Source organism: Gopherus flavomarginatus, chromosome 6, assembly GCF_025201925.1.
Source record: "Gopherus flavomarginatus isolate rGopFla2 chromosome 6, rGopFla2.mat.asm, whole genome shotgun sequence".
NCBI lineage: Eukaryota > Metazoa > Chordata > Testudines > Testudinidae > Gopherus > Gopherus flavomarginatus.
In genome coordinates, this window is record NC_066622.1 from 5,513,285 (window position 1) to 5,540,389 (window position 27,105).

The 27,105-nt window shown below is 44.8% G+C and overlaps 1 protein-coding gene across 2 annotated transcripts in view; it reads left to right on the plus strand.

Annotated features, from left to right (window-relative positions):
• SYNPR (synaptoporin) overlaps positions 1–27,105 on the plus strand; it is a 182,341-nt gene that overhangs the window by 74,165 nt on the left and 81,071 nt on the right. The window contains exon 3 of one of the 2 annotated variants that reach the window (XM_050957535.1): positions 19,737–19,837. The exons of the other annotated variant lie outside the window; for it this stretch is intronic. Coding sequence (XP_050813492.1) covers positions 19,737–19,837 — 101 coding nt within the window. The remainder of the gene's footprint in view (positions 1–19,736; positions 19,838–27,105) is intronic. 2 annotated transcript variants of the gene reach the window in all.

Genomic DNA, 27,105 nt, shown 5'->3' on the forward strand with positions numbered 1-27,105 from the left:
AAAGGAACGCTCAGCTTTCATAGTACCAATGTGAGACATTGCTGTAACTTGATCTGTAATAGCAGTGCTGCCAATTCCTTTGTAATCCTTGAATGCAAAAAATGTATTTGTTGTTCAAAGGAGTTTGCTGAAAAGTTCCCAAACAGTCATTCTGGTTTTCCATTCAGGGAGATTGTATGAAATTGCCATTTGGTATTGTAGTTTGCACAAAGCTACCGAGAAGTTGAAGTCCATACCAAGTCCATACCACTCTTCACACCTCTGCAGACCTTGAAAGGAGGTGGTGTTTGTTTATCTGTATTAAAATGAAATATGCATGGCAACAAATCTGGCAAGATTCACATCAACATGCATTAGTGGATATCACAAATATTTGAAAGCAGTTTTAAAACTTGCCGGGTTTAATTTTCTCCTCAGAATCCATTTGCTGGAGCTGTTATCCTTCTGTGGCTCCCTCTCTTGAGAGGAAGGATGGTTTTGCAGTTAAGATACTGAGCTTGCACTCAGGATATCTGGATACAATTCTTGGGCAAGTAACTGCTTCTCTCCTTGCCTCAGTTCCCCATCTGTAAAACGGAGGATGATAAATCCTCCTCCTCTTCTTCTACCCTTTGTCTTGTCTATTTAGATTGTAAGCTCTTTAGGGCAGAGACTTTCTCTACAGTTGTGAGGAAATACACTCCTTTGTTCAAATCCTGCAGCCTATTGTAATGATCTTTGAACAATGTACACCTTGAAGCTACAGGTAGGCAGGGCTGGCGCTTCCATTAGGCGACCCTAGGCGGTCGCCTTGGGCACTGGGATTCGGGGGGCAGCATTTTGTGAGCTCCCCACGGGGCGCATGGGAGCTTCTGGGTCCGCTCCAGTCGCGCCGCCGAAGAAAGACCTTCTGCCAACTTGCCGCGGAAAACAGCGGCAGGCAGTTGAGCCGCTCAATGACTGCCGCTGTCTCCTGCGGCATTTCGGCGGAGGGTCCTTTTTCGCCGGTGCAATGGGAGTGGAACTGGAAGCTCCTATGTGCCCCGTGGGGAGCGCACAAAATGCCGCCCCCCGAATTCTGCCTAGGGCGCCAGAAAGCCTGGCGCCGCTCCTGCAGGTCGGTGATAATCTTTTATTGATCAGCAGTTGGTCCAATATTTCCTCACTCACCTGGTCTCTCTAATATCCTGGGACCGATATGGCAACAACTACACTGCAGAAGATGCCTTGTATCATTTGAAAACTCATCATTTGCTTTTTTCAGTATTGTCCTGGTAATGTGTGGCAACGTTGTATGTGAAGTGATAAGATTTCCCTGTATGACGTGTTTAACACATGTTCCAAACCCCACTGCCCTGCTCAGGCAGAAGTCAGGTGTGTCCTGAATGAAGGATGGAATGTGTGCTTGCCTTAATTTGCATTTAAGCAATAAACAAAGTCATCAAGCAGGAAGGAAAACAAAGGAAGCTCAAACAGGTGAGGAGAAAAAAAACCCAGCAGGGAATATCGTTCTACAGAGACTGTCTCCTGAGTCTCAGACGGAAATGTTTTTCAAGAAAGGGACAAACCAAGGGGCCCCCCTCCTCCTCTCCCTGCCCACCTCATTCTCCACACCTGAGAAGACTAAAGGAACCAGCCCTTGGATTCTGGGGGAGGGGTCCTGACCTGAAAGTTTGGTCAGTAATCTGCTAGAGCATGTGGTGAGATTGTTTTGCAACTAAGAGAGTTTCTTAAGTAAATACTAATAAACATTTATCTTTATTTTCTTATAACCATTTGGGACTCTTAAGCCTCATTGTATGTGCTCACTTAAAATCTATCTTTGTAGTTAATAAACTTGTTTTATTGTTTTATCTAATCCAGTGTGTTTCAGCTGAAGTGTCTGGGTAACTCTGTTTAAGGTAATAAACTGGCATATTATTCCCTTAAAGGAGAGGGGCTGCAGCTACACACAGACACGCATCAGTGTGGCTTGCTTGCTATAAGGCTGTTTGAGAGCGGCCCAGGTGGGAGCTACTCCAGCAAGGCATTGTGATTGTCACAACAGTACCTAGCACAATGGAGCCCTGATCTTGGTTTAGGACCCCCAGCGTTACCAGGATATAAATAATTAGTAGTAATGAATATATTTCTATGTATTGAATAAGTCTGATATAGCTCTGAAAAGTTTATCTGTGTATTTTTATTGTCAAACATTATCCCCCCATGTCTCAAAATCCTTTGTCGAACCGGGCAAGAAGTAACAAACACACACTGCGACATTTCAGTGAGTCTACTTCTGTGAGCCTTTCCAATCCGAGTAAGTGAAGGGAGGCTCTATTGCAAGTGCCACATATTGTACTCATGATGCCTTTGTTTGTTTGAGTAGCAACATTGGTCATCTAAAATAATACTGAAGGCTGTGCTGAGTTCATAAATATTTTCATTACATAATTACGTCAACAAAAGAGCTGGAAGGCTGAGTCATGACGAATCCATTTGGTTCTCTGTGGAAGCAGAAACATTTTAATTGGCCTTACCTCTAGTGCTCATTAACCTGTATACAGTCAATGCTTGCATGTTGAGCTCAAGGAGAAACCAAATCCTGAAAAATATTGAGGAAAAAGAGCTTGCAAAGATGCCTACTTCTTGTGACAGATTTTTCTCAAGACAGACTATTTTGGCTTTTTACTGAAAGAGAGCCTTCCGCTTCTTTGATGCATTAACTCGGCTCAGCCAGCATCTTTATAAGAATGGGGTCTTAACATGCAAACTGACATAGGGTGCTGAGCTGAGACTCCATTTTGTTTGAAGGATTAGTTAATTGCAAAAAAAAAAAAAAAAAAAAAAAAGCTTATTGTATTACCTTCTGCATGCTCTGCTGACTGAGTGCACGCTCACTCTCCCATTGAGTCAATGGCAAAGCTCCCATTGACTTCATTAGTACACGATCAAACCCAATGTGTAGTAACCTGAAGCTCCAACTCAGACCGCAAAGCTGTATGTCCACATACCAGCATCCTATAGACAGGCTGAGTGCATGCTTCTCCCTGTGCTGATGTGCCAAAGAGGAGGGGCAGTAGCAGGAAACTTCATTCCCGTATTCACACTGTATGGGAGCATCTTGCTGCAAGTCAAGAAACTGCCTAGAGATTGGTTAAAGTCCTTTTGCACAGCATATGCCCAAGACGGGACAGCCTGTGGATTGGATGACAAGTCTGTCCCCTCACCCAGCATGTATGCTGTGCTCTGTAGCTAGTGCTGAGTGGTGCTGGGCTTAGCTTCTGTTCAGAGGAGCAGCAAAGTGGTCTCTACAGCTTGGTCCTCATATGGAAATCGGTCCAGACCAGCAGGTGTCCTGCTGCCAGTGTTTCTGGCCCCCATTCCTGCACTGGCCACAGCAGAGTGTAACTCATATTACCACCCCATTTAACTAGCTTACGACTCCTTTATCTCTGTTCTAGTCATAGGATTTCTTTCACCAAAAACAGCCCAAGGACTAGGCATCACTTGAGGTCTATTTCACCCTTCCAGTAACGTTATTAAAAAACACCTACTTCCCATGATTAAAAGTGATGTGGCAGGTAGGAGCCTAACTCCCACTGACTTTCATGAGCTCCTATGCCCTTTGGTCACTTTTGAAAATAAGGCTTAAGTTCCTAGGTCATTTAGGCACTTTGGAAAATTCTAGCTGTAATGTTTATTTTAAAACTGTTTAACCCCTGAAATAGAGTGAGTGAGGTGGTTAAGGATGAGGCTGCAGGGTGTTCCCCACTACTGGGAGGATCAGGTCTTTGGAGAAGATCCTACTTTGTTCTGTGTTTAAAATACCAAGTGAAGAAATGATGATAAAATACTGTAACAGAAACTGCTGGAGATGCCTAAATATTAAGCCTAAGGTGAGTGAGGCAGACCTAAAAAAATCCACTGATCAAAGAACTCGGGCCAGGCTGAAAGCACCATTTTGTTCCTTCTGTGGCCACAGCATGTCCCATCCCTAACACTAGACCTAGCTGATTATTAGAGAAATGGTTGAAATCCCTTCCTGATAAAATAGGTTGCCTGCAATTTAATTGTTCAAGCTCTGAGCTAAAGTTTGCAGTGTTGCCGGGGAGAGCTAACATAGTGGTATGTCAAGAAGATGCCCTGAGCAACGTGTGATGCGGCTGGTGAAACAAGTTAGAACGTACAGGTTACAGCATAACGGGGAGTGTGGAAGAGTAGTTAGAGGTAAAAGATTTTCCAGTCTTAAAAGGATGGTTGAAATGTTTGAAAGTCTCTGAGGGACTGCGCTAGATGACCTGTCGAGGTCCCTTCCAATCCTACATTTCTATGATTTTATGCTGTTGGAATGTGAGATTTCTGGATGAATCTTGCTAGATAAAGAGCATTCTGCCATTCTATTTATGGAAGAAATAGTAGTGCAAGTGTTAGAATTACCTCTTCTTTTGGCTGGATTTAGAGAGCCTTCCTGGCAGAAGTGAAGATTCCTGACCTATGACTGACAGAAAATTTATCCAAAACAGAATTCTAGAGAGGAACCTCAAATACAAGAGTTTTAAAGCTATTTTCCTTTCTGAGCTTTGAGACTCATAACTGAAAATGAAAGAACAGAATCTTATTTTTTAAAGTCTTTGCTGAACTTGCTGAAGCATCACTACGCAAGTCCGAACTCAAATTGGTTACAACAACTGAACTTTGCCCTTTCAGGATAACAGCTGTCCAAAGAAAATCAAAACAGGAATTGGAAGAAGTGAGTCCGAGAATTCTGATAGGCTAACTGACTAAAGAATTACAAAGCGTGTTATACTGCCTGTGGATGGAATCTGAATTCTTCATTTAACAGGCTTTTATGTGAACTGGTATTTTGTGCTCCAGTTTTCCCCATCCTGTGCAGTGTTAATTTGTTAACTTGCTGTGCAATATTAAATAGCCTGAAGCTCTTATACATGTGTTGAAAATGTTACTCACTGAATATCCTTTTTGTTTCCATTTTATGTTTAAATGGAAAAATTTCTGCATCTAATTTTATAGTATCGTGTATATTGCTAATTGGTCAGTTTTTACCATATGTCTCGTAATTGCTGGTATATTCGTCCCTCATCGCCCAAGACTTGCTGTATGTCGTAATGAAGACATAATGTGACACTTGGTTTTTATGTTCAGTACTTTTGTTCATAAAGGGTGAATTTCACCCTTTATGTGCAGAAGGCAGAAAAGGCCTTTGCACCCCTTGTTTAGCCAGATTCATTTAAGTCACTAGGGCTTAAGTGGTGTGTAGGCCTTGTTTTAGTTCTCTGCATCTGAGTGAATTTGACCTACTATTTGGAATGCAACTATTAATGCTAGAGATGGCTGAAAACGAACTCTAGAATCAAACTCCCCTGAACTGGGAAGGGGATGACCTTTGGAATCTGGAATGGTATCAGAATTTCACTACCAGCTGCTAGTTATATAATGGAGTGGGAGGGAATCTACTACAGGAGACAAAATATGGATCCAGTTTTTTTTTCACTTGGGCCCATCTCTTGTGAGCACATCTAGAACTGCTGCTTGATAACTGTGACAAGGAAGGACTCACCACAGCAGCACCTCCTGCTAGCTGTCCTGGGGATTAGCGCTGCTAGCCAGTGCCCCTCTTCTGGTGGTATCTCAGTGCTGTCACTTCTGCATCCCAGGACCATGGCCTCATCTTCAGGACACAGCCCTCCGTCTGTGGCATGCTCAGTTCTCCCTGCATTTTGGGGACCCACAGTCCGCTGTCCAATCGCTTCCGTTCTCCCTGCATTTTGGGGGATCTGCAGTCCGCTGTCCAGTCACTTCCCTTAGTGGCAACTGCAGCCCATTGTCTGGCCACTTCCTCAGTGGCAACGGTGGAGGGGGACCTGGGCCCACCCACCGCTCCAAGTCCGAGCACAGGGACCCTGTAGATGGCTGCCATTTGCTGCGTCCCCTCTGACTCCTCAGTTCATTTCCCTGGGCCACTTCCCCATGGCCCTCAGCACCTTCTTCATCCTTACCTCAGGGCTTCAGCCTGCCAGTTTTAGCAGCTAGGCAGGAGGTCTCTCTGCTGGCAGCACTGCTCTGTCCAGGGTGCTTGCACTCCGTCCTACTGCTAGGAGCCTAGGCTTTCCTCCTCCAGCTCCAGGCAGCTACTCAAGCTGCTTTGCCCTGCAGCTCTTCTTATGTGGGCCTGCTGGGCCCTGACTGGCTGCTCCTCTCAGCCCTTCTCTGACTGGCTGCCTCTTGTGCACACTCCCTAGGGGCTTCTTTTAACCTCTTAGAGCCCAGTGTGGGGCAGACGCTCCATCACAATAACCTCCTACCATTATAATATATTATCAAACTTTGTGGTGTTAAAGATTTCTTGTGTGATTGAGTTATGTTCTGAGCCAGTGATTTGTACTTAAAAGCAATCATAAGAGCATTTAAAGAAAAGGCCAAATGAATGTGAACTACATGACTCAATGAAATGTTGAGTATCGCCAAGATTTTTCTATTTTCCTTTTTGCTAAGAACTTTTTTGTACAGATATACACAATAGCTCAGAGTAGTTCATACTGAAAGTGTCTATTCCAAGTGCAATAGTTGACTCCAAACATACCTCAAAGTCCCTTGAATTGTCTGATGCACAACACTAAGATGATGCAACTAAGTTTTATGCTGGAAAGTCATTTCTGGTTCTTACCTGAAAGTCCTTCTTACAACTGTAATTATCAACTGTAAGTGACACTGACAGCCTAGAAACGTAAAGTTCTTTCCTACAGTAAAATATCTTCAGGCAACAGTAGAAGTTTGGAGAGCTATGCAAAACCTATCCTCTCCAATTGAAATCACTTCCTTTAATCTAATGCCTCATTTTAGCTTTCTCTGAAATCAAATAAAAAATGAAAATAGGGAAAAAGATATAAATGAGAACATGACAGGGCAGTTGCAGGATATTGTGTAACAGCAGAAGCTAAGAAGTTGGAAATGTTAAAGGTCTTTACTAGACCATGTTTGAAGTCCATTGTCTGGCAAAAACCAACCAACAAGCCATTCTAGCTATTAAAAAAATGTTTGAGATGTGACTTTACCTTTATTTATTAGTTGGAAAACTAAATGTTTGGGATTACTAAATAACTTCTTATTCTCTGTGGAAATGGGACATTTCATTTGCAGAACATAAAGCAATATATATTGGAAGATCAGGAAGTGCAGGAATGAGAACAGAACTCTGACAATGGCACCTTCTTATATCTTAGACCTGCACCTTATGCATATTCAGTTATTATTTTTCTTTTTTTTTTATTACTCCACATTCTTGCTAGTCTTAACTTCACCCGTCAGCACCCTTGTTATGCCTGGAGACTTCATAGCCATTCAGGCGGTTCGTGATTTTAAAGTTGCATTACATGCCACCTTGCAACATGCTTCAGCACCTGGACTGACAGGGTAGTTTTAAGAATGAAGTGTCCATCTCAATTTTAAAATGCAAATGTTCAGCTGAAGCTTCTAAACTCCATGCTCAAAAGTTCCTCATACAAATCTTGCATTTGTGATTCCTAGTGGGAATTTGTGTGTGCAAAGTAAGTATTTAGGCACATGGCTACCCGATGTGTTCATCCAAGTACGCAAGAGCAGAGTTTGCCTGTTCTTTTGGGTTGTTCCTATGAACTGTTGTGTGTTCAAATATGTAGGGCAGTTTGGGGCCAGCTGAAAACTTGGTATTTAATGCTGCTGTTTTCAGTGGTTTGTTACGTTCTTTGTTGTTTAGGCTTTATTTTTGTTAAATTGTTACACAGTGAATACTAGCATTGTGATTTCTCCTTTGGCTAGAATTAATCTTTGGCAGGTGATAACATATTTGGATTATTTTTTACATTTATTGCTTACCCACATACCCCTCCATCATCTGAGACTCATTGTTTTCTTAGCATTGATTTTTTTTTTTGAGAGTGACAGAGATTTACCAGCTCCAGTGATGAAATGAGTTCTCTTCTAAATGATCAGATGACTTTGCTGGCTTCATGTAACTTTTTATGAATTTTCTCCACTGGCCTGTCACCATGGCCCAACCCGAAGTGACATGTAACCTCGACAGCTGTTACAGCAGTCAGAGTAATCTACCAGCTGGTAAAATACATGAATCTAATCTCAGTGCAGTAGCTGATTCTCTACAAAGAAAATTAGTTTGGAACTAGATGCGACATCAGACTTAATGTTCCACCAACCAGCGTGGAAGGGTGGGCCCTTGTGCCACAATTTATAAAAATTTCACTCGTTTATTTACAGTTTTAGTTGCAAACCTAAAACTTGCTCAAGATTTTTTGCAAAAAAGTTGACTAAGCTTTTATCCTGCATGGAAAATCCACTGCTCAAACATTCTAGCACAAACCATTAATGTGTTGTGTTCTGAGTTAGGCTTTGGAGTCATCTTCTTTTCTCTCTCTCTCAGAAGAGATTGTCTCAAAGAACCATCAGACCAAGCTATGTGGGGCCAAGTGTTCATTGCACAGTGCAGTGTGCTGTTTCTGAAAGAGTTTGATAGATTCTGGGACAGTTACTTTTCTACATAAGGCATCTTTCCTCTACTTCTCATCATTAGCCAGACTTGCACAATAAACTAATAATAAGATAAAGCACATTGTTTGCCCTGGGAAGACGAATAAAGGAGTTTTGAATGATAGGAGTAGGATTTGAAGCTGGGGAGGGGGCCAGATTAGCACAGCTCCGTTAGCTGCAGATCTGACCCCCAACTGCTGAATGATGCTAAACAGGAAGCACGTTACGAAGTTGCAATAAAAATGTTACACTCCCGCTAGCAGCGGGAGCCCGGCTTTTGTACATGATGACAGATGAGGAACTAAACAACAGAAGCAGAAACCTGCAAAGTTTGTAAACTGCAGTCAGTGCAAGTCATTTAAGGGTTCCATTATCCCATCAGATCTGCCCATGTGACTTCCATTGTAGCTAATGGGAGTTCCATGGACTCCCTGGGAGGGGGGAGCCCCCATGGTGCTGAGTGTCTGTTTAGAAGTGAAGAAATCTACATGGCACATTTGTCCATTTGGAAATGAACTTTTGCAGCTGGTGAGATGTTTAGCTACAAGAGCAGGCAGTGGAGTACCAGCTCGGTTAGCCGCCTCGAGCCTCCACATTCAGCATACCTTCCTGCTTCGCTTCTGGCTAGCTGAATTGCACGAATGTGGACAGCTCCTTAAAGGGTGTGATGGAAGGTAAAAAAAAGGCTTTCTATTGTATGTATCCTTCCCATGCCGAGTGAGGCAGTTTGTGTTAATTCCTTATATTTCAGTAGTACCTAGAAGCACTAACTGAGATGGGGTCCTGCTCCGTGACTGGAGCTCCTAAGTGCTGTGGTATTACAAATGAATAATAACGGTGGCTCTGTTGTGCTCCGTGTATAGACACACCAGGAAAAACAGTGTCAGCCCTGAACAGCTTGCAAGTTAGGTAGACAGGACAGACAAAGGATGAGTGAAAGGAAGGGTTCTTAACCACACGAGCCTCCTTTGTAATCTGACCCAGCAAACGTTTTTACTCCTAAAACTAGTGCTATCTTTAGAATACCGTCAGGATATCTGTCTAGCTATTTCTCTTGCTCCTTAATCCTTTGTTGTAACAGAATCTTTTAAATGCACCCTGGTCCATCCCCAGCACCCTGAATATTTGGAGTCTTGCGGATCCGAGCAGCGACTGCTGGCCTTGAGTTGTGTGTCTCTCTCCTGTTTACAAGCTCCCAAACTCGGGCAGCGCCAGGGAAGCACAGAGAGCTTGGGCTCCACTTGAAATAGTGATTTTTACCGTAGATTAATTACAACCAATTCTCTCTAAAGAAAAATCATTGCATTGTATTGTCATTTCATGTAGAGCCTGCCACAATAGTGATAAAACACGGTGCAATCCTTTTAAAATGCAGGACAACAAATGTGCGTCTGGTGTTCCATTTGTCATCGCAGCTTGCCTACTCAAAGTGTCTAGTCAAAGAAAGTTGGATTAGTCAGAAGCCTTGGAGCATGACTGCAGCTTACTGGATTCTGGCTCTGCAGAAGGAGCAAGTGCTGGAATCTGCAATTTTTTGAGATCACCCTTCAGTTGACCCAGGAAAGCTGGGCTCCAGCTTCTGACGATCAACATATCCCATCAGGTAATGAGAGTGGAGACGGGACAGAAGGGAAAAGAGGCCCTGGACTGTGAAGATTGCTCTTAGCACCTTGAACAGAACTTCAAATCAACTGTGTAGCCAGAGCCAGCGGGTGGCATGCAACACGGGTCCGGGATTCACGTCCCACCCTGCTCAGAAGGCAGGGCTCTATGTTCTGTCTTACGATGAGAGCTGCCCTGAGCTTTTATGAATAAAGAGAGAGGCTTGATGTTGAAGAAAAGCATCTTCATCTCATATGCTGTCCTAATCATTCAATCTGCCCCGTGTGCAAAGATTGGGTGGAGTTGTCAGCTCGACTTATTGCTTGTATGAGTGATGCCTGTGCAGAGTGAAGCTGCCAGACTATCAAAAACAACCAGGTTTAGTATCCTAGATGCTGTGTAACTGTGTCAATTCCTTCCCCCTTTGTTCTTGTACACTCACAATATTGATAACCAGTCGTGTAAAGTATTAACATACTGACAATGTGTGTGGCATCAACCTCTAATGGCTGGTCAACCCTGTGGTCATTAGTGCCACTAGCAAATGAAGCTAACGAAGCTAACTCAAAACTCAGGTCTATGCTGAAGGGTCCAGATTCAGCAACTGCTGCTGAGCTGTTCCAAGGGTCTTCACAATTGCTTTTATCATCCAGTGTCTTAAAGCACATTACCTGTCAATCATTCTGCACAGCGTACCCCTTTTACGTTTGAGGAAACTGAGACACAGAGGGAGGTTAGGTGATTTACTCAAGATCTCGCTGAGAGTTAGAGGCAGAATTGGACTAGAATCCAAGAGTCCTGATATCCAGTCTCTTGCCCCGATGACTAGAGCAGGGGGCCCAGTGTACTGGCCTGTTGTAAATTGTCATGGTCTTTGGTGGAAATATCCCAGTAGAAGCATTCCAGTTTCATCCTGGGTAGCCAGAAAAGTCTGGTATATTTGTTGGAATGAACAGACCAGCCAGTGAAAGCTGTTCTAACCTGGAGATCCCTGAATACAGTCCTTTCCTTTTTACTCCAGTAACCACTCTAGGGGTGTGCACAAGTTCTAGTGTTTTGTTGGTTTTTCTAAGATTTTTTTAATGCCTCAGGGAGTCATTTATGAGGCCAAAATAATGAGCAATCTACATCAGCCTTTCAGTTACTGTGCTACTTCATCCCCATAAATAATTCTTCGTGGTATAAATAAGAGCTTGTGGAAGAATGTGAACAAATGCCATGAAACTTGTGACCCGAATGCACTATCCGAAACCAGTGAATAAAATAGTAGCTACCACTGTTTGGAGCTGGAAAGTCAGAGCGGTAAGGTTCCAAGTTAATGGGAGTGAGACAAACTAAGAAGTAGTGAGTTTCCATATCCACCTGAGTGCTAACTGGTGTAGGAAGTGGCAGTGGAGTTGTACTGCCACCTGCTTGGCTTTTGGAGAGAGTGACTTAATTCTGCTGGGTTATTTGTTGTGTTTCCTGTGAGTCCTATTGTCCTTAAGCATCAACTAGAACCATTTAGTTTTGACTCAAAGGTCCCCACAATAGCTCTCCTCTCCCTGCACCCCCGTCACGCGCATTCTGGATCCAGGCAGGTGCTTTGTTGTGAAGATGTTCTGCAGTAGAGCACACAAGGACACTCCAGGTACAGACAGCAAGGAGATGTGGTGACTGGCCTTCTGCCTTTTCCATTCAAAGAAGCGCATCAGCTCGTGGCATTACGGGAGTTGGACCAGGGAGTGGGAAGGAAGACCTGGTTTCTTGTGCTTGATGGCAGTTAAAAATAGGCAAGTGGAGTAGGACAGATCTCTAGTTGGTAGATGTTGGCATAGCCTCGTCAATGTTAATGGAGCCCTGCCTCCAAGGATCTTGCTCAGCATAAGTAGATCCTACATGCAGAGCTGCCATATTCTAGCTGGAGGCTGAAAAGGGAATTGAGTTTTGCTTCTCCCACTTTGCTCCTATGTGTCTCCCCAGTTTGTCACCTCTTCCTACCTCCCTTTCCACCAGCTGGATGATCCACATAAGCACAGTAATGCCTGTTCTCTTACCCCAGTTAAACATTGTGAGTCTTATCAGAGTAGTTGGGACCCTTGAAATACTACCAAATCGTGCTACCGGCCTCTAACCTCCCACCGGGTTTATTAATGCAGTCAAAACAGGCAGGACCCAACAGTTCCCTAATGGGTGGATCCTTTGAGCTATCTTTTCCACTAGTACCAGGGATATACCTTGTAAGCTGAAAACGAATGTTTGCTGGCCCATTTTACATATGGGTACCACCCAGGCACAGTCTTTGTCCTCGTTCATGTCTCCATCTTCGCAGTTCAGTATGCAGCAATGTCCCAAAGACCAAAATCCTCATCCCCTAAACAAAGCCTGTGTTCAGAATGCCTTGCCCATAAGAGCTACGCGTGGTTGGAAGAAAAAGACCTCAAACCCAGGCAGCTCACCAACCTGCTGCTGCTACAGTCCAGGGGAGGGGTTGTGGACATGCTACTGACCATACAGGTGCTAAGGGCATTGTTATTATTAGGCGAAGGAGAACTTTCATCTTGCTCTAAAAATGAGGCAGCCATTAGTGGAGTCCCTCTGCTTCCAGGAGCCCATTGATTTAGGGGAGTTATCAGTATAATGAAAACGAAGGCAGGAGCCAGACCTGGCTCAGTCTGTATCTTTTCTTAGGGTACGTCTACTCTGCAGTTAAAAACCTGCAGCTGGCCTGTGCCAGCTGACCCAGGCTCCCGGGGCTCGGGCTAAGGGGCTGTGTAATTGCAGTGTAGATGTTCAGGCTCAGACTGGAGCCCAGGCTCTAGGACCCTGCGAGATCGGAGGGTTCTAGAGTTCAGGCGAGTGTCTACACTGCAATTAAACAGCCCCTGTGAGCCGGGCTCAGCTGGCACGGGCCATCCGTGGGTGTCTAAGTGCAGTGTAGCTGTACCCTTAGAGAGACGTGCGGGGGAGTTATTCCAGCATTTGGGCCATAGGAATTCCTGCCCAGCTGCAATCATGCAGTGCTAAATGAGTGTGTTTAGAATGTGAAGTGGTTATACATATTTACATTCTGTTCTCCCTCCATGTGCAGCACTGCAACTCCCAGTACAGTGCTCTTCTGTTCGCCTCCCCACATCCTTCCCCCCCGTTGTCTTCCAGTTAGACTGACCTTTCTCCTGGATGTATTTGCCCCGGTACTCAGCACTCTCTGCAGCCCAGAAGGCCGTATTTTGCAGTCTGCTGAATCAAGCCCTGAGTATTGAAGAAGGCAATGGGCAATTCAGTGTAAGCACATCTGTTTACTTTTTCAGAGGCATGGTCAAGGGAACTAATCTAACAAGCAGCTCTATAATTAGTGGAAATTGGTATCAGTGCTCATATTTGTTGTATAACCCGTTTCAGTCAGAAACTTAAGGGGGGGAGGGTCGACTCATTCCGCATCTTTAACAATAACAGACCTAAAAGTGCCAATTCTTCAACAAAACAGACTCCAGTGTGAAGCTGCAGAACTGGATACCATCAGATTAGGCCTGAGTAAAGATGGGAGTGGTTTTTCCCCAATATTAATTTCTCCCTACTGTTACTCACACCTTCTTGCCAGCTGTCTGTAATGGGCCACTCTCTTACCACTTCAGAAGTTATTTTTCCTCCCTTAGTGTCCTGCTGTTAATTGATTTATCTCATTAGACTGACTTCACATTTGGTAAAGCAACTCCCATCCTTTCGTGTATTTCTACCTGCTCCTGTATTTTCATTTCATGCATTTGATGCAGTGGGTTTTAGCCCACAAAAGCTTATGCCCAAATAAATTTGTTAGCCTCTAAGGTGCCATAAGGACTCCTCATTGTTTTTGCTGATACAGACTAACGTGGCTACCACTCTGAAACCTATCAGTGTCTTTGTCGCTTGCCAAGTTAAAACATGCTAATTTGGACACAGGTGGGCTGCTAAGTGTGGCGAGAAATAATAGAGACTATTAGTTTTAGCCTGAAATAAATTGGTTGTCCAGCTGTAGTTGCTGTAGAGAGGAAGTTGAATGTTAATTAGATGCCAGCAGTAATTGTAGTGATTATGTACTTTTTGAGTAGCTGTTGGGAATAGCTCGATTTACATCCAAAGGGTAATGTGAACGACATGCTAATTGCTTTAAGGGAAAAAGGAAAGCACTTTGTTTTACTAAAGAAATTCTGGTGAAACAAAGCTACAGTGGGCTAAAAAGAGCTGCAAATAGAGTGACCAGATGTCCCGATTTTATACAGACAGTCCCGATTTTTGGGTCTTTTTCTTATATAGGCTCCTGTTACCCCCCACGCCCATCCCGATTTTTCACATTTACTGTCTGGTCACCCTAGCTGCAAAAGTGGCTCAATGTAATTACTGAGTAGCTGCATATTGGAGAAATTAGGGGAAAATGTTTTGGTGTTGCTGCAATATTTTCTGCTTTACTGTATTCCTTAGTTATCATCTGATGTCTCATGGAAGGGTGTCCATTTTTGCACGGTTTTTCGATAATGTGAGATGGGTTCAGCTTTAATAAGCATTGGCGGATCCATGACCATTGTGTCTTCATGACTTCCGGATCTCACACGCACGGTTAACAAGTGAAAAGCAGCCTTCCCATATCCAGCCCTGCAAACATTCAGCCAGGGATCTGAAAGAGCCCAGCTTCAGTCTTTCTGGCTCATGCACAACACCATTAAAGAGTCTGCACTTGTTACTTGATTAACTGTTCTGTGTATAGCACACAGAGCAGAAAAGGATCCAGGCTGGTCTCTGTTCTATAGTCCTGGTGGGAGTAAAACTTTAATTTTAGGGCTTAATACTGAAAACTTGTACATGACTGACTTTACTCAGGTGACCAGTTGCACTGACTTCAACAGTACTACTTGCCCAAGTAAAGTCATTCATGTATGTAAGTGTTTGTAAGATTGGGCCCTTAGTAAAGTAACTCCACTGACTCTGAAGATGCCTAGGGAACAGTTTACTGAGTAAAAGGATGGCAGTTTACATTGTCAATCTTCAGAACAGGTCAGTACTTTAAAACCAGACATCGTGTGGAAATGAACACTTCATTTTCCAAATCTTACAGAGTCCAGCAGAGCCCTCCTGGAGCTAACACTCAAGAGACACTTCTCCAACTAAATATTCAATTCAAACAAGCATTAACAGACCCAGAATTTCCTTTCTAGTTCTGGATATTTTGTCAATGGGAACTTTATCAGTTGGATTAATAACATTTAATAATACAGTTCTTTAAAAAAATAAAACCAAACACTTTTGTCCATCCTGTTTGCAGTGATAATATATATCTGAGTAAGATGCAGGAGACTTCATTAGAGGAGTTCTCTGGACCAGAGGAGAATAAACATGGAGAGGACACCTTTGATGACCTCAACAGACCTCCACCAGGAGGAGGGATAGCTCAGTGGTTTGAGCATTGGCTTGCTAAACCCAGCGTTGTGAGTTCAGTCTTTGAGGGGACCGTTTGGGGATTGGTCCTGCTTTGAGCTGGGGGTTGGACTAGATGATCTCTTGAGGTCTCTTCCAATCCTAATAATCTATGATTCTATGTCACAAAGGAAACATATTCTTGTAAGGCTGAATCCTATGAGATATTACTGCCTCCTGGTGAGGGGTTCAGTTATTAAAAAAAACAAACAAAAAAAACAGTCCTCCACTATGAGTAGATGCCTCTAGCTCAAGCAACACAGCAGTATAAACAGCAGTCTCTGAACAAACCACATATTCTGCTCCTAGCCTGAGGGGAAGTACTGGGCTGCTCCTCTGACAGCAGAGAGGACAAAGAGATGCTCTTTAGTGCTGTATGTACAAACCCTTTTGTTTGGGAGAAAAGCAAACCATAGGCTTTAACATGAACCACACAGAATGTTGTCAAAGTTTATACAGCCTAAAAAATAACCTGTGCGGATTCTATATGTCTTGAAGAGCTGAGCGAAACTGTTTGCAAACATTCAATCAAAGAACATTATTGGCCATATTCCAGTAGCACTAAGGGGCCTCTGCCAAAATCAAGGGCCCATCATGCTGGACATTGCACAGACACACAGTAGGAGACAGTCCCAGCCTCAAAATATAGACTGGCAAAAGTTGGTGAGAATAATGATTGTTATCCCCAGTTTACCAGAGGGAAAGTGAGGCACAGATAGATGTGGTGCACGCAAGCCTGTCCTTCCTTTCAAAGCCACTTTGAATTTGCTTTGTTTGTTTTCAGGTGCATTTGGTGTTGCTTTTCACAGTCATTGCCAGAAATGTTCATGGAAACAGAATTTTGAGTGAGTCTGAGATAATATGAGCAGAAAGGGAATTTTATATTTCACACCCTAAACCAGACTCTGAGGCCATGCTATGCTGGCACAGTTACAGCACTACCATTAGATGCTTCCTACATTGACAGAAGGACTTTTCCATTTCTCTGAGAGATGGTAGCTAGCTTGGCAGAAAAATTCTTCCATCGACCTAGCCACGTCTACACTGAGGATTGGGTTGACTTAACTATGACACTCAAGGTGTGAAATCTTTCACAACCCTGAGTGATGTAGCTAGGTCAATCTAATTTTTAAGTGTAGACCAGGACTAACAGTTACGCTTATACAGTCAGGGAATAGAATCAAGACCGTACAACCTGGGTGTCTAATCAAACATAGTTGAAATGTGCGAGGTGTGGGTTATCGTATAATCTGAGTAAACAGCTCCCAAGTAATCTCTAGGCCAAGAATTATTTGCAATATAGTTTTGCATAAGAAATCACAAAAATCACTGGCAAGTCACATGTAGAAAAGAACAATGTGTTGATTACGTTATTATACTGTAAATGATTTGCTCAGATCTAATATATTGTATGTCCTTTCACAGTATAAAATCTTTCCACAGGGATTCTTGGAATGTGGTGGTCCCTATAATCCCAGTGCTATACTGTGAATTTTCTCAGGGTCCCTATCTTCATGAAATAATAGGAAACTCTTAAATATTCTACCTAACAACATGTGTGCAAGTCTAACACCAATGAAATGATTTCCATAGAAAATCTATGATGGTTGAACTTGGACAAACCCACTGTTTTGTAGGAAAAAGACGCTCCAGGAAATGTTCTCCCTTAAGAACTTGTACCACCGCTATCTCACAAACATAGAAATCACGTCATTTGCCTTCAGTCACAGGGGACATACAGGTCTCCTGCCTCTGATCCTACTGTTAATACTACTTGAGAGGCTTATGCTGTTGATGACCAGATATAGCCTTTCTTTTCTTTTGACCAGGTCACATTATTCTGTCTCCAGGAGATTGTTGGGTTTCGCATATGTCAGCGCTGTACAGGATTCCGCCCTACGAGATTACCGCACACCCTTGTATTTCGTGATAATAAAATATATAGGGCAGTGATGTCATACATAGCATTGAAATAGACATCTAACTCATTGCTGTGTCCGGGTCCTGCATCCACCTCAGGTCTTTCATGGCTTTTCAGTGCCACTCTCCCATCTGCCTGCTTCCTAGAAAGATCAAGCCTTTTGCTGGATGTCCTAGCCATTACCTCACTCCTACTTCCCTTCCTCCTTCAGGCACGAACCCACTTTCTCTAGGGTGCTCAATGGCAAAGGTTTCCTGCCCAGCTTCAAATACAACATTTCCTAATTCCTTCCATCCAGGAAAGATAGTCTCCTAGATCAGTGGTTCTCAAACTAGGGCTGCCGCTTGTTCAGAGAAAGCCCTGGCGGGCCGGGCCGGTTTGTTTACCTGCCACGTCTGCAGGTTCAGTTGATTGCGGCTCCCACTGGCCATGGTTTGCCACTCCAGGCCAATGGGGGCTGCAGGAAGGGCAACCAGCACATCCCTCGGCCCACGCCACTTCACGCAGCCTCCATTGGCCTGGAGCAGCGAACTGCAGCCAGTGGGAGCCGCGATTGGCTGAACCTGCGGACTCGGCAGGTAAACAAACTGGCCCAGCCCGCCAGGGGCTTTCCCTGAAGAAGCGGCGGACCGGCTTTGAGAACCACTGTCTTAGATGGATTATTTTATTGCTTCTGAAAGGTTGAATGAAAAGCATATGGCAAGATAAATGTTTTGCTTTCATGTTCATAATCCCTGCTCGAACTAGATTTAGTCTTAACGTGAACTGTTTTTCGTTTAACATGTCAACTGAAACAGTGTCTTAACACTGTTGCATGCAGTGTTGTTGTAGCCATGTCGGTCCCAGAACATTAGAGAGATGAGGGCGGGGAGGTATTATATTTTATTGGACTAACTTCTGTTGGGGAGACAAGCTTTTCTGTCTCTCTCACTGACAGAAGCTGATCCAATAAAAGGTATTACCTCCCCCACCTCGTCCCAATAGGCCTCTACATTTCACCATTTCCTTTGCAAGACTTAATTCTTGGCATAGGTAAAGTCAGAGCAATCCAAACTTTCATACAAGCTCAAGCCCTTACAAAGAAATTTGAAGGGTTAGGATCACAGGCGCCAACTTTTCTAATTTCCACGGGGCTGTTCAACCCCTCCCCCCACTCTGCCCCAAGCCTGCCCCATTCCACCCCTTCCCCAAGATGCGTCCCTGCCTTTTCCCGCCTCACTCCTCCCTCCCCCCCTCAGTGCCTCCTGCACGCCGCTAAACAGCCGATCACTAACAGGTGGGAGGTGCTGGGGAGGAAGGGGGTGGAGCTGATTTCTTTTTCTGTTGGTGCTTCAGCCCCGGAGCACCCACGGAGTTGACGCCTGTGGTTAGAGTGACTCTGATTTATTCTGGTGGTTACAGATACTGTGTTTTCCCTTTTCAGGCTCCTCTGTAAGGATCTGCTGCTGAATGCCAGGGAGTTCCTGAAACACACGATGCCGCAACAGGAAGGGCACCAAGGGATAGCCGGGGACTTTTATTTCTTACCTAGATAGCAGACAAGCACGCTAGGTACTCCACAGAAGAACATGAAGATGCGTTTTCATCTGCATGGGCACAATGCAAACCCCAAGGCCTGTGGGAGGTGGGAGGAATCAGGACCTCTCAAGAAGTGCTCACCACTTCCAGCCCCAAGGTGTATGCAGTTCATACCTTAAGGCCAGCGTTTTCCAAAGTGGCCACAGACATGGTTGTGTGTCCAGCTTGATGGTTAGCTTGGGCAAAAACAGAGCATGAAGCATCAGTGACCCCTTTAGAAAAGGCTTATCCAAATCATCAAGCATTATGTGGATTTTGTTGCCTAGTTTTTACAGCCCAGCCGTTGCCATTCATCCTCTTGTTGCCATCCAGGTACCCTGGCTGCTCCCGTTTTCCCTTTCCTCCCCAACAATCCTCTCCTCCTCCTTTTCCCCCCACCTGATACTCTGACCTGGGAGAGAATCAAAGGATCCCAACAAATGTCCAAAGAACGTCCCTATGTCTCACAGCCAGTAATTGCTGCTTGTATCAGTGGCAACCCTCCTCCTTCCTCCCCCCTTGCAGGATAGTGATGTCAGTATGCCGAAGCCAGGTGGTATGGCCGTGCCTGCCCCTGGCAGCTCAATGTCCGAGTTGTTTGGAAAGGTAAGTGTGAGGCTTTGAACTCCTGGTGAGCAGGATCCATGGGCCACATCCGTTAATGTTCATTTTGTTAGTTACGTGGTGAAGCGCTGAAGTTTAAATACCCCCAAACTTACCTTTACAGAAAACCCATACAGGCAGAGAAGCATGCGGTGCTCTTCCTGCAGACTTGCTGGGTGTTTCGGCTCCATCCTGCGCTCAGCAGCCAGTCCTTCCTGAGGGACCTCTAAGTAACCATCTCTGAGGTTAGTTCTTGAAATGCTGCAGGTGTCTGGAAATAGGGAGTGGGGAGGGGACATGGATCCTGATCCTAACGCAGCCTGCAAGGGTTAAACCATGTTGGGTTTTCTTGGGGTGGAGGTTGAGAACGCCTGTCCTGGTAGGGATCTTTGTCAGTTGCATAAGGACATATTTAGGCCTTAACCTGTGGGTTAGTTAACCTGCACTGTTAGGGTCTGTGATAAAATTCTAGATGCTGAAAGCTTTGGGCCGGGCCCACGAGAGACATTCTGTTAGACCACAGATTGCAGCTTCCTACCCTGCTGTCCTGAGCAGGGGGGAGGCAGGAGGTATCACATTCTTCCTCAGAGACAGGTGGTGGGCGAGATATAGCCCCAGCTGTCTCTAGGCTAGATGTAGCCCCAGCTGAGACAAGACTGCAGGCCCTGTCGGCTCAATCAGAGGGCTCTTCTTGTTTGGTTCAGCTGGTGGAACATCTGTCCAGGGGCTGCCATGTCACAGGTTAGGGCAACTGCATTGGTATTCCTCCTCTGTGGTCCCTTGAGGGCACCCACACCAGGCTTCTCAGCTGTCACCTCTGTTGGGCTGAGATCTGTCTCTCTCTCCCTCCTCACCGGGGTCTTTCCCGGCTGCACAGTTCCCTATCCACATTCTGTTGTTCCCCAACAGGCCGAACCGCCTGTACTTTGCTTTCTCGCTGAAGGCTGTGAAGAGCTGTGAGTGCCAGCAGTCACAAGCTACCATGCAGCCCTTCTGAAGCAAGTGCGTTTATTCTTAAGGTAAAAGCGTTACCAAGAAAACACACAAAATAACACACAAGAAACTACACATATGCTAATAACCTTGCCAGAGATAACCCCCAGCTTCACCCGGGCTCTGCTAGGAGGCAGTCCTTGAAATCCCACAGAATGTTTTTGCTGTGGTGACCAGTTCACAACAGCCTTAGGTCAGAACTAGCAGCCCATGAATATTCAGTCTTTCCTTTATACAATTGGATCTTTGATCGTCAGACTCTGGGAACAGGTAATCGATGGCCAGTGACCCTCTCCTCAGGGCATAGCTTCCAAAGCTAGGTTTTTGTGTAACCAGAGGTGGGTAATTTGCATTCACCTCCCCCTAAAGATTTCCTAAGCAAACTGTGTGACACTGTTTGTCCCAAAAGTCCATTCTTGTCTGGCCCATTGTTCAGTACAGTCCTTTTGATGTTGTTAAAGCTTCCCAGGGTTCACATCCCATCCTCCCCCAGAGAAATGACTTACAGTCCAGGCCCCCAGTATACAGAACCTTTACGTTTAATACAATGGACTCCAAAGAGATTTAAATTTAATTCACTAAGAGTTTCAAGGATCTAGCAGGAAATTGCCATATCTGTCACAGGCCTCATTTCAGCGATGTGCATGTGCATGGGGCGCTTAGCCGCTGGAGGGAATGCTTTGCTGACTGTACATGTCTATGGTATTGAGGCTAATTTCACCTGTTCAGTCCCAGTTGTAGCCATTGTGAATTGCCTGGGTGTACCTGAGGGCAACCCACTGCCTGTCCCACTGACATCAGGTGGACATGGAGAGCGGAATTCTTTTAGCAAAGAATAAAATAAGAAGTTGTGGGGACTGGGAAGGGGAAGAAATAACTCAGTGAAAGAAAAAGAGCTGGAAAGAGCGTGTGTGTAATATGGGAGTGAAGCTAAGAGCGAGTAAGGCTCCAAGCCTGCAAAGACTTGTGGATGTGCAAACAAGTGCGTGTTTAACTTTATACACCGAGAGTCATCCTGTTGTCTGCACTGAGGCAACTCACAGTGCACACAGTTAAGTGTGTGGAAAACGCTTTGCATGATGGGAGCCTAACCCAGCATCCTGTAGAATAGCTCCATCTCACTCATGAATCAGTTGCTCCTTTAATGCTGCCAAGGCATGTACCCCGTTGCGGTGCGACCGTTCAAGAGCTGGTCACTCAGCATAAGGGACTTTGACTTAAACTTTTTAATAAGCTGGGTGAAGTTTTTCTAAATGTTGCCCCTGCAAATGGATGCAAGATGCCTCGTTTCTTTGTGGGGATGGGCTCTGTCACTCCTGCCCCACTCAGAGTAAGCCAAATCAAAGCGACTTTAACCTCTGTCCCGGTTCCATGCGTCATTCAAAGCTGTTCATTTGACAGCATAGCACTGCCATCTTCCAGATGAAGGATCTCTGCAGGGCAGTTGCTCCAGTGCACTGGCTACTAGGGGGCTCCAAAACAGCAGCAGCCAGGCTCCAGGCCAGGTGACCCTTTTTCATTCAACCATTCATCGAACACAAAGCAAAGAACAAGGGCTCCTTTTAACAGGGATGGGCCGGGAGGGGGAAGTTCCTGCCCTTTCTCCCAGTTCCTCTTTTTCTGCCCTGCTAGTGGAAGAGTGCAGATCTCCTTTCTTTGAACCTCCGCTGTGGGTTGGGGGATATGCCTCTCCTCTCCCCACGTTGGAGATCAGAGATGCATGGGGCTCATTATTCGTACCTGCCCCATCTGAGAGGTGTTGGCTTGACACAGTGAACTGCTCTCTTCCAGCTCGTCCTGATCTCATGCAAGGGTTGATAAACTGGCCCCCTCACCTGGGACCCTGACTGGATAAAAGCCTGGTGGCCTGGGCCAGGTCTGCCCTTACCCTGTTGTGGCCCCACAGATAAATCAGACAATCATCATGTCCTAGTTCTCCCTCTGTTGCTATGAGCCTTCCACATTCATGAAGCAATGTGTGCACTGGCCACGCCAGTGTCTCTCTCGAGCTCAGGCCTTTGACTTTCCACTCTGCTCGGTGACTCGACGTGCTTTCATGGCAGGTGATGCCGATCTGCTGGAGATTCTGCCTTCTCTTCCTCCGTCATGATTTGTTAGTAATTTCCTTCTGTGCCACCAGAGAGCAACACAAGTACAGGGTTGTTGTCTTAATCGAAGCAGTGTGCAGACAGTTGGAACGCTGACTCAGTCGGGTTACCTGATGGCATAGCTGAGAGGCAGAGCAGATAAAAGCAGCATCGTATGGAAGATATAGATTTGGTTATAAGACCAAGACTCTGATCTTCTGTGTTCTCGTATCACCCCAGCGAACGGAGAGGACTCTTATTTTCCAATGAGTAATGACTCCAAAAACTGTCTTCTGCACACAGGGGGCACTCAGCTAGAATGCTGTTGTATCTCTTTGGGGAGCCACAGCCCAGCTCAATCTGTCTCACCTGTTTTGCTGTGAGTTTTGAGCATGCAAGAAATGAAGGGTCAGGGCTAGGGTGAAGGAGATATAATATTGTCCACTGGAGCTAAGACTTCCTGGCTTACAGCAGCAAAAGCTCCTCCTGCTGGACGAGAACTGTAGGCCTGAGATTTAGCAGTGGGAGAGAGGCTGATTTAAAAGGTAAAAAGCAGGCATGACTCTAAACAAGGGCCATGACTTTCAGACTGGGATGTGTAAAGAGCTAATGCACCACAAAGGCACCTAATAAGTGGCCTGTTTTCCAGGGATGCTGAGCGCACACCATTCACATTGATTTCAGGCCCGTTATTTGGATTCAGATCCTAAGCATGGTTTTGTATGTGAGATACTATTCTAATCAGGAGGGAATAACACCCTCCTTTTTTCCCCCCCATAAGCCCTGATTCAGCAAAGCCCATGCTTAAAATGAAGTCCAGTTGGAGTCAGTAGGACTTCAGCACAGTCATAAGTGAATTGCTGAGCTGGGGTGCTAGTGGCTGTATAAAAGGCAAGACTGAGCCCCAATAGCATGGGGGATCAGAGACACAGAGGGGAGAAGAGACACAGCTTCTAGCTAGTTATTTTTTTCTGTCATCATCTGGTGGAATCTGATTGACAGGCTCTGTTATGAAGCCAATATTGTGAGATTTTAGCTGTGAGTAAAATAGTGCTGCTCATGTGGGAAGCAGAGTACAAGAGGCAATTATCCAGTAGTTTTAATAACAGCTTTCTGCTGGCTACATCGCTGAAAACTTAAAGTACAGTTGACAGTAATTAGATTTTTAACTTTTAAATACCTTCAGGAAAATACAATAGAAATGGATCTGATTAATTCTTATTCCACATGGTTTTCATCCGCCCTCTGCATGTTTGGGCTCCAGGTTGTTTTTTAAAATGCCAAATGTTTAAGACTTACAGGGACTTAGTTATGGGAACGGGCCAGGCAAAATTTTTTAGCAAAACAATAATAATGAGGTGTCAGTGGCACTGCTTTGAACTTCAGAAATACAGTGGAGGTTCAGATTGACATGGATAGGTTTTCAAATCTACTGACACTGATTACTTGCTAGGTTTTGATGGGTATGTGCCACAAAAATAATTCCAAATCCATTAAAATAAGTGGAGAATTTAGCCATGCTCCTAAATGAGATTTTCTGGAACTCCTTAAAAAGCCTCCTAAATACCCTTTTTTTTGCCAGGAGTTAGTACACAAGTCCCCTTACAGTCTGTCATAGAATCACAGAATATCAGGATTGTAAGGGACCTCAGGAGGTCATCTAATCCAACCCCCTGCTCAAAGCAGGATCAATCCCCAATCAAATCATCCCAGCCAGGGCTTTGTCAAGCCTGACCTTAAAAACCACTAAGGAAGGAGATTCCACACCTCCCTAGGGAACCGGTTCCAGAGCTTCACCACCCTCCCAGTGAAAAAGTTTTTCCTAATATCCAACCTAAACCTCCCCCACTGCAACTTGAGACCATTACTCCTTGTTCTGTCATCTGGTACCACTGAGAACAGTCTAGATCCATCCTCTTTGGAACCCCCTTTCAGGTAGTTGAAAGCAGCTATCAAATCCCCCTCACTCTTCTCTTCTGCAGACTAAACAATCCCAGTTCCCTCAGCCTCTCCTCGTAAGTCATGTACTCCAGCCCCCTAATCATTTTTGTTGCCCTCTGCTGGACTTTTTCCAATTTTTCCACATCCTTCTTGTAGTGTGGGGCCCAAAACTGGACACAGTACTCCAGATGAGGCCTCACCAATGCCCAATAGAGGGGAATGATCACATCCCTCAATCTGCTGGCAATGCCCTTACTTATACAGCCCAAAATGCCGTTAGTCTTCTTGGCAACAAGGGCACATTGTTGACTTATATCCAGCTTCTCGTCCACTGTAACGCCTAGGTCTTTTTCTGCAGCACTGCTGCCTAGCCATTCAGTCCCTAGTCTGTGGCAGTGCATGGGATTCTTCTGTCCTAAGTGCAGGACTCTGCACTTGTCCTTGTTGAACCTCATCAGGTTTCTTTTGGCCCAATCCTCTAATTTGTCTAGGTCTCTGTATCCTATGCCTACCCTCCAGCGTATCTACCACTCCTCCAAGTTTAGTGTCATCTGCAAACTTGCTGAGGGTGCAGTCAACGCCATCCTCCAGATCATGAATGAAGATATTGAACAAAACCGGCCCCAGGACCGACCTTTGGGGCACTCTGCTTGATACCGGCTGCCAACTAGACATGGAGCCATTGATCACTACCCGTTGAGCCCGATGATCTAGCCAGCTTTCTGTCCACCTTATAGTCCATTCATCCAGCCCATACTTCTTTAACTTGCCGGCAAGAATATTGTGGGAGACCGTATCAAAAGCTTTGCAAAAGTCAAGGAATAACACATCCACTATTTTCCCCATATCTGCAGAGTCAGTTATCTCATTATAGAAGGCAATTAGGTTAGTCAGGCATGACTGTCCTCTGTTCAAGAATTTGTAGGCTACAAGTTAGCTCCCTTCCTTGCACATATCCTATGTCAATTAAATTCAGTGCACTAATGGAACTGGATGATTTTTTCCTGTTTAGAGGGGCAGTGAATTTAGTGCTGTCGAAAGGTACCTGATTGATGGCTTAGGAGATTGCAGTCTGTACAGAACAGCATGAGCAGATGCAGGCAGCACAGGTGGTGTTGAACTTGACCATAAATGAGCCTCTCTCTGATCCTGGCGGCGCTCCCTGTAAGCGGAGGTCCAGTCTCCATCTACTTTAACCACGGATGAAGATGTTCTCCGCACACTATCCAAGCAAGTGTGGGAGAAGTTGGGGAACGTACCTCCCCTCAGCAAGGGAAAGGAATGAGAGCTCTTCCTCTGCTTGTAGGAGACAAGAAAAGTGCCACGCTCCAGAGCATTGCCTCGTACCTTATGCCCAGTCACGTCTCAATGCCAGGTCATTCCTTGACTGAGAAATATCTGCAATAGTGCCAGGGCTGCTGCCTTGCCTTTATAACCCCATCCAAACAACTGCTGCTTTCTTGCAGAGACTGAATTTTGTGGTGTTTGCATTGAAGAATATGCAGTCTATGTAGACGTCTCCTCTTCCTGTGATTTTTCTCTCCCCAGTGATACCCGTACTTTGGCTGCTCTCCTTGTTACTTAAGGGTTCTCTCTTAATATTTTGTGTCTCGACATTAAATTCTCTCTTGTACCAGTAGCAGTATTAAAACCATGAATTATTTTAACAGTTGCATAGTTTGGAACTTAGAGCAGAACTTGATGAGCCAGCACACGTGTGCCATTTCAGCGGCTTATAACTTGAAAGCACTAAGCAGTATAAAGGGAAGGGACTGGAAGGCTTGCTATCAAGATTTAAAGCTCATGATAAGATAGCTGGCTTGAGGCTGAAAGTATTTTCCCCCTCTTTGCTGAATAACACAGAAGAACCAGATGTGATGAATGATTTTTTGGTACTTGACATTGCAATAGGATACTTGCGAGATCAACTGCCAGGTCTCATTTTGAGTGGTTCCTGACAGGATCTTTGACACATGCAGCCAATATTCTGATCAAGATGCACTCTCCCAATTTCAATGGTATCCATGAGTGTGACAATATAGCACAAGTTATTTATATTCTTTTCCATTTCTTAAGCTTCAGGTTTCAATTTTAAATCAATGTTTTAATCCTAAATCTGCAAGTCACTCTGGAGTCACTCTGAATCAGAGGTATGGGGAAGGGTACATGCAGGTATACATTTCACCTACTTTTTTATGTTGGCAAGAGTATACCATTTTTTGGCCACAGTAAGTGGTTTGGATGGTGCAAATGGGAGATTTGATTTTAACCCCCTTTGCCTCCATTAAATCCAATTCAACTTAAGTAGGTCCTTTTCGATGCACATTGATTTTAATTCACTTTCCTGCCCCTCGCTCTAGATCAAGGAGCAAATCTCAAAATAAATGTTTTCCCCCCAGGTCCTCTTTGTAACCACAGTGAACTGCTGCATTCACATACCCTCAGAGTAATTCATTCTACTACCAAGTCCTT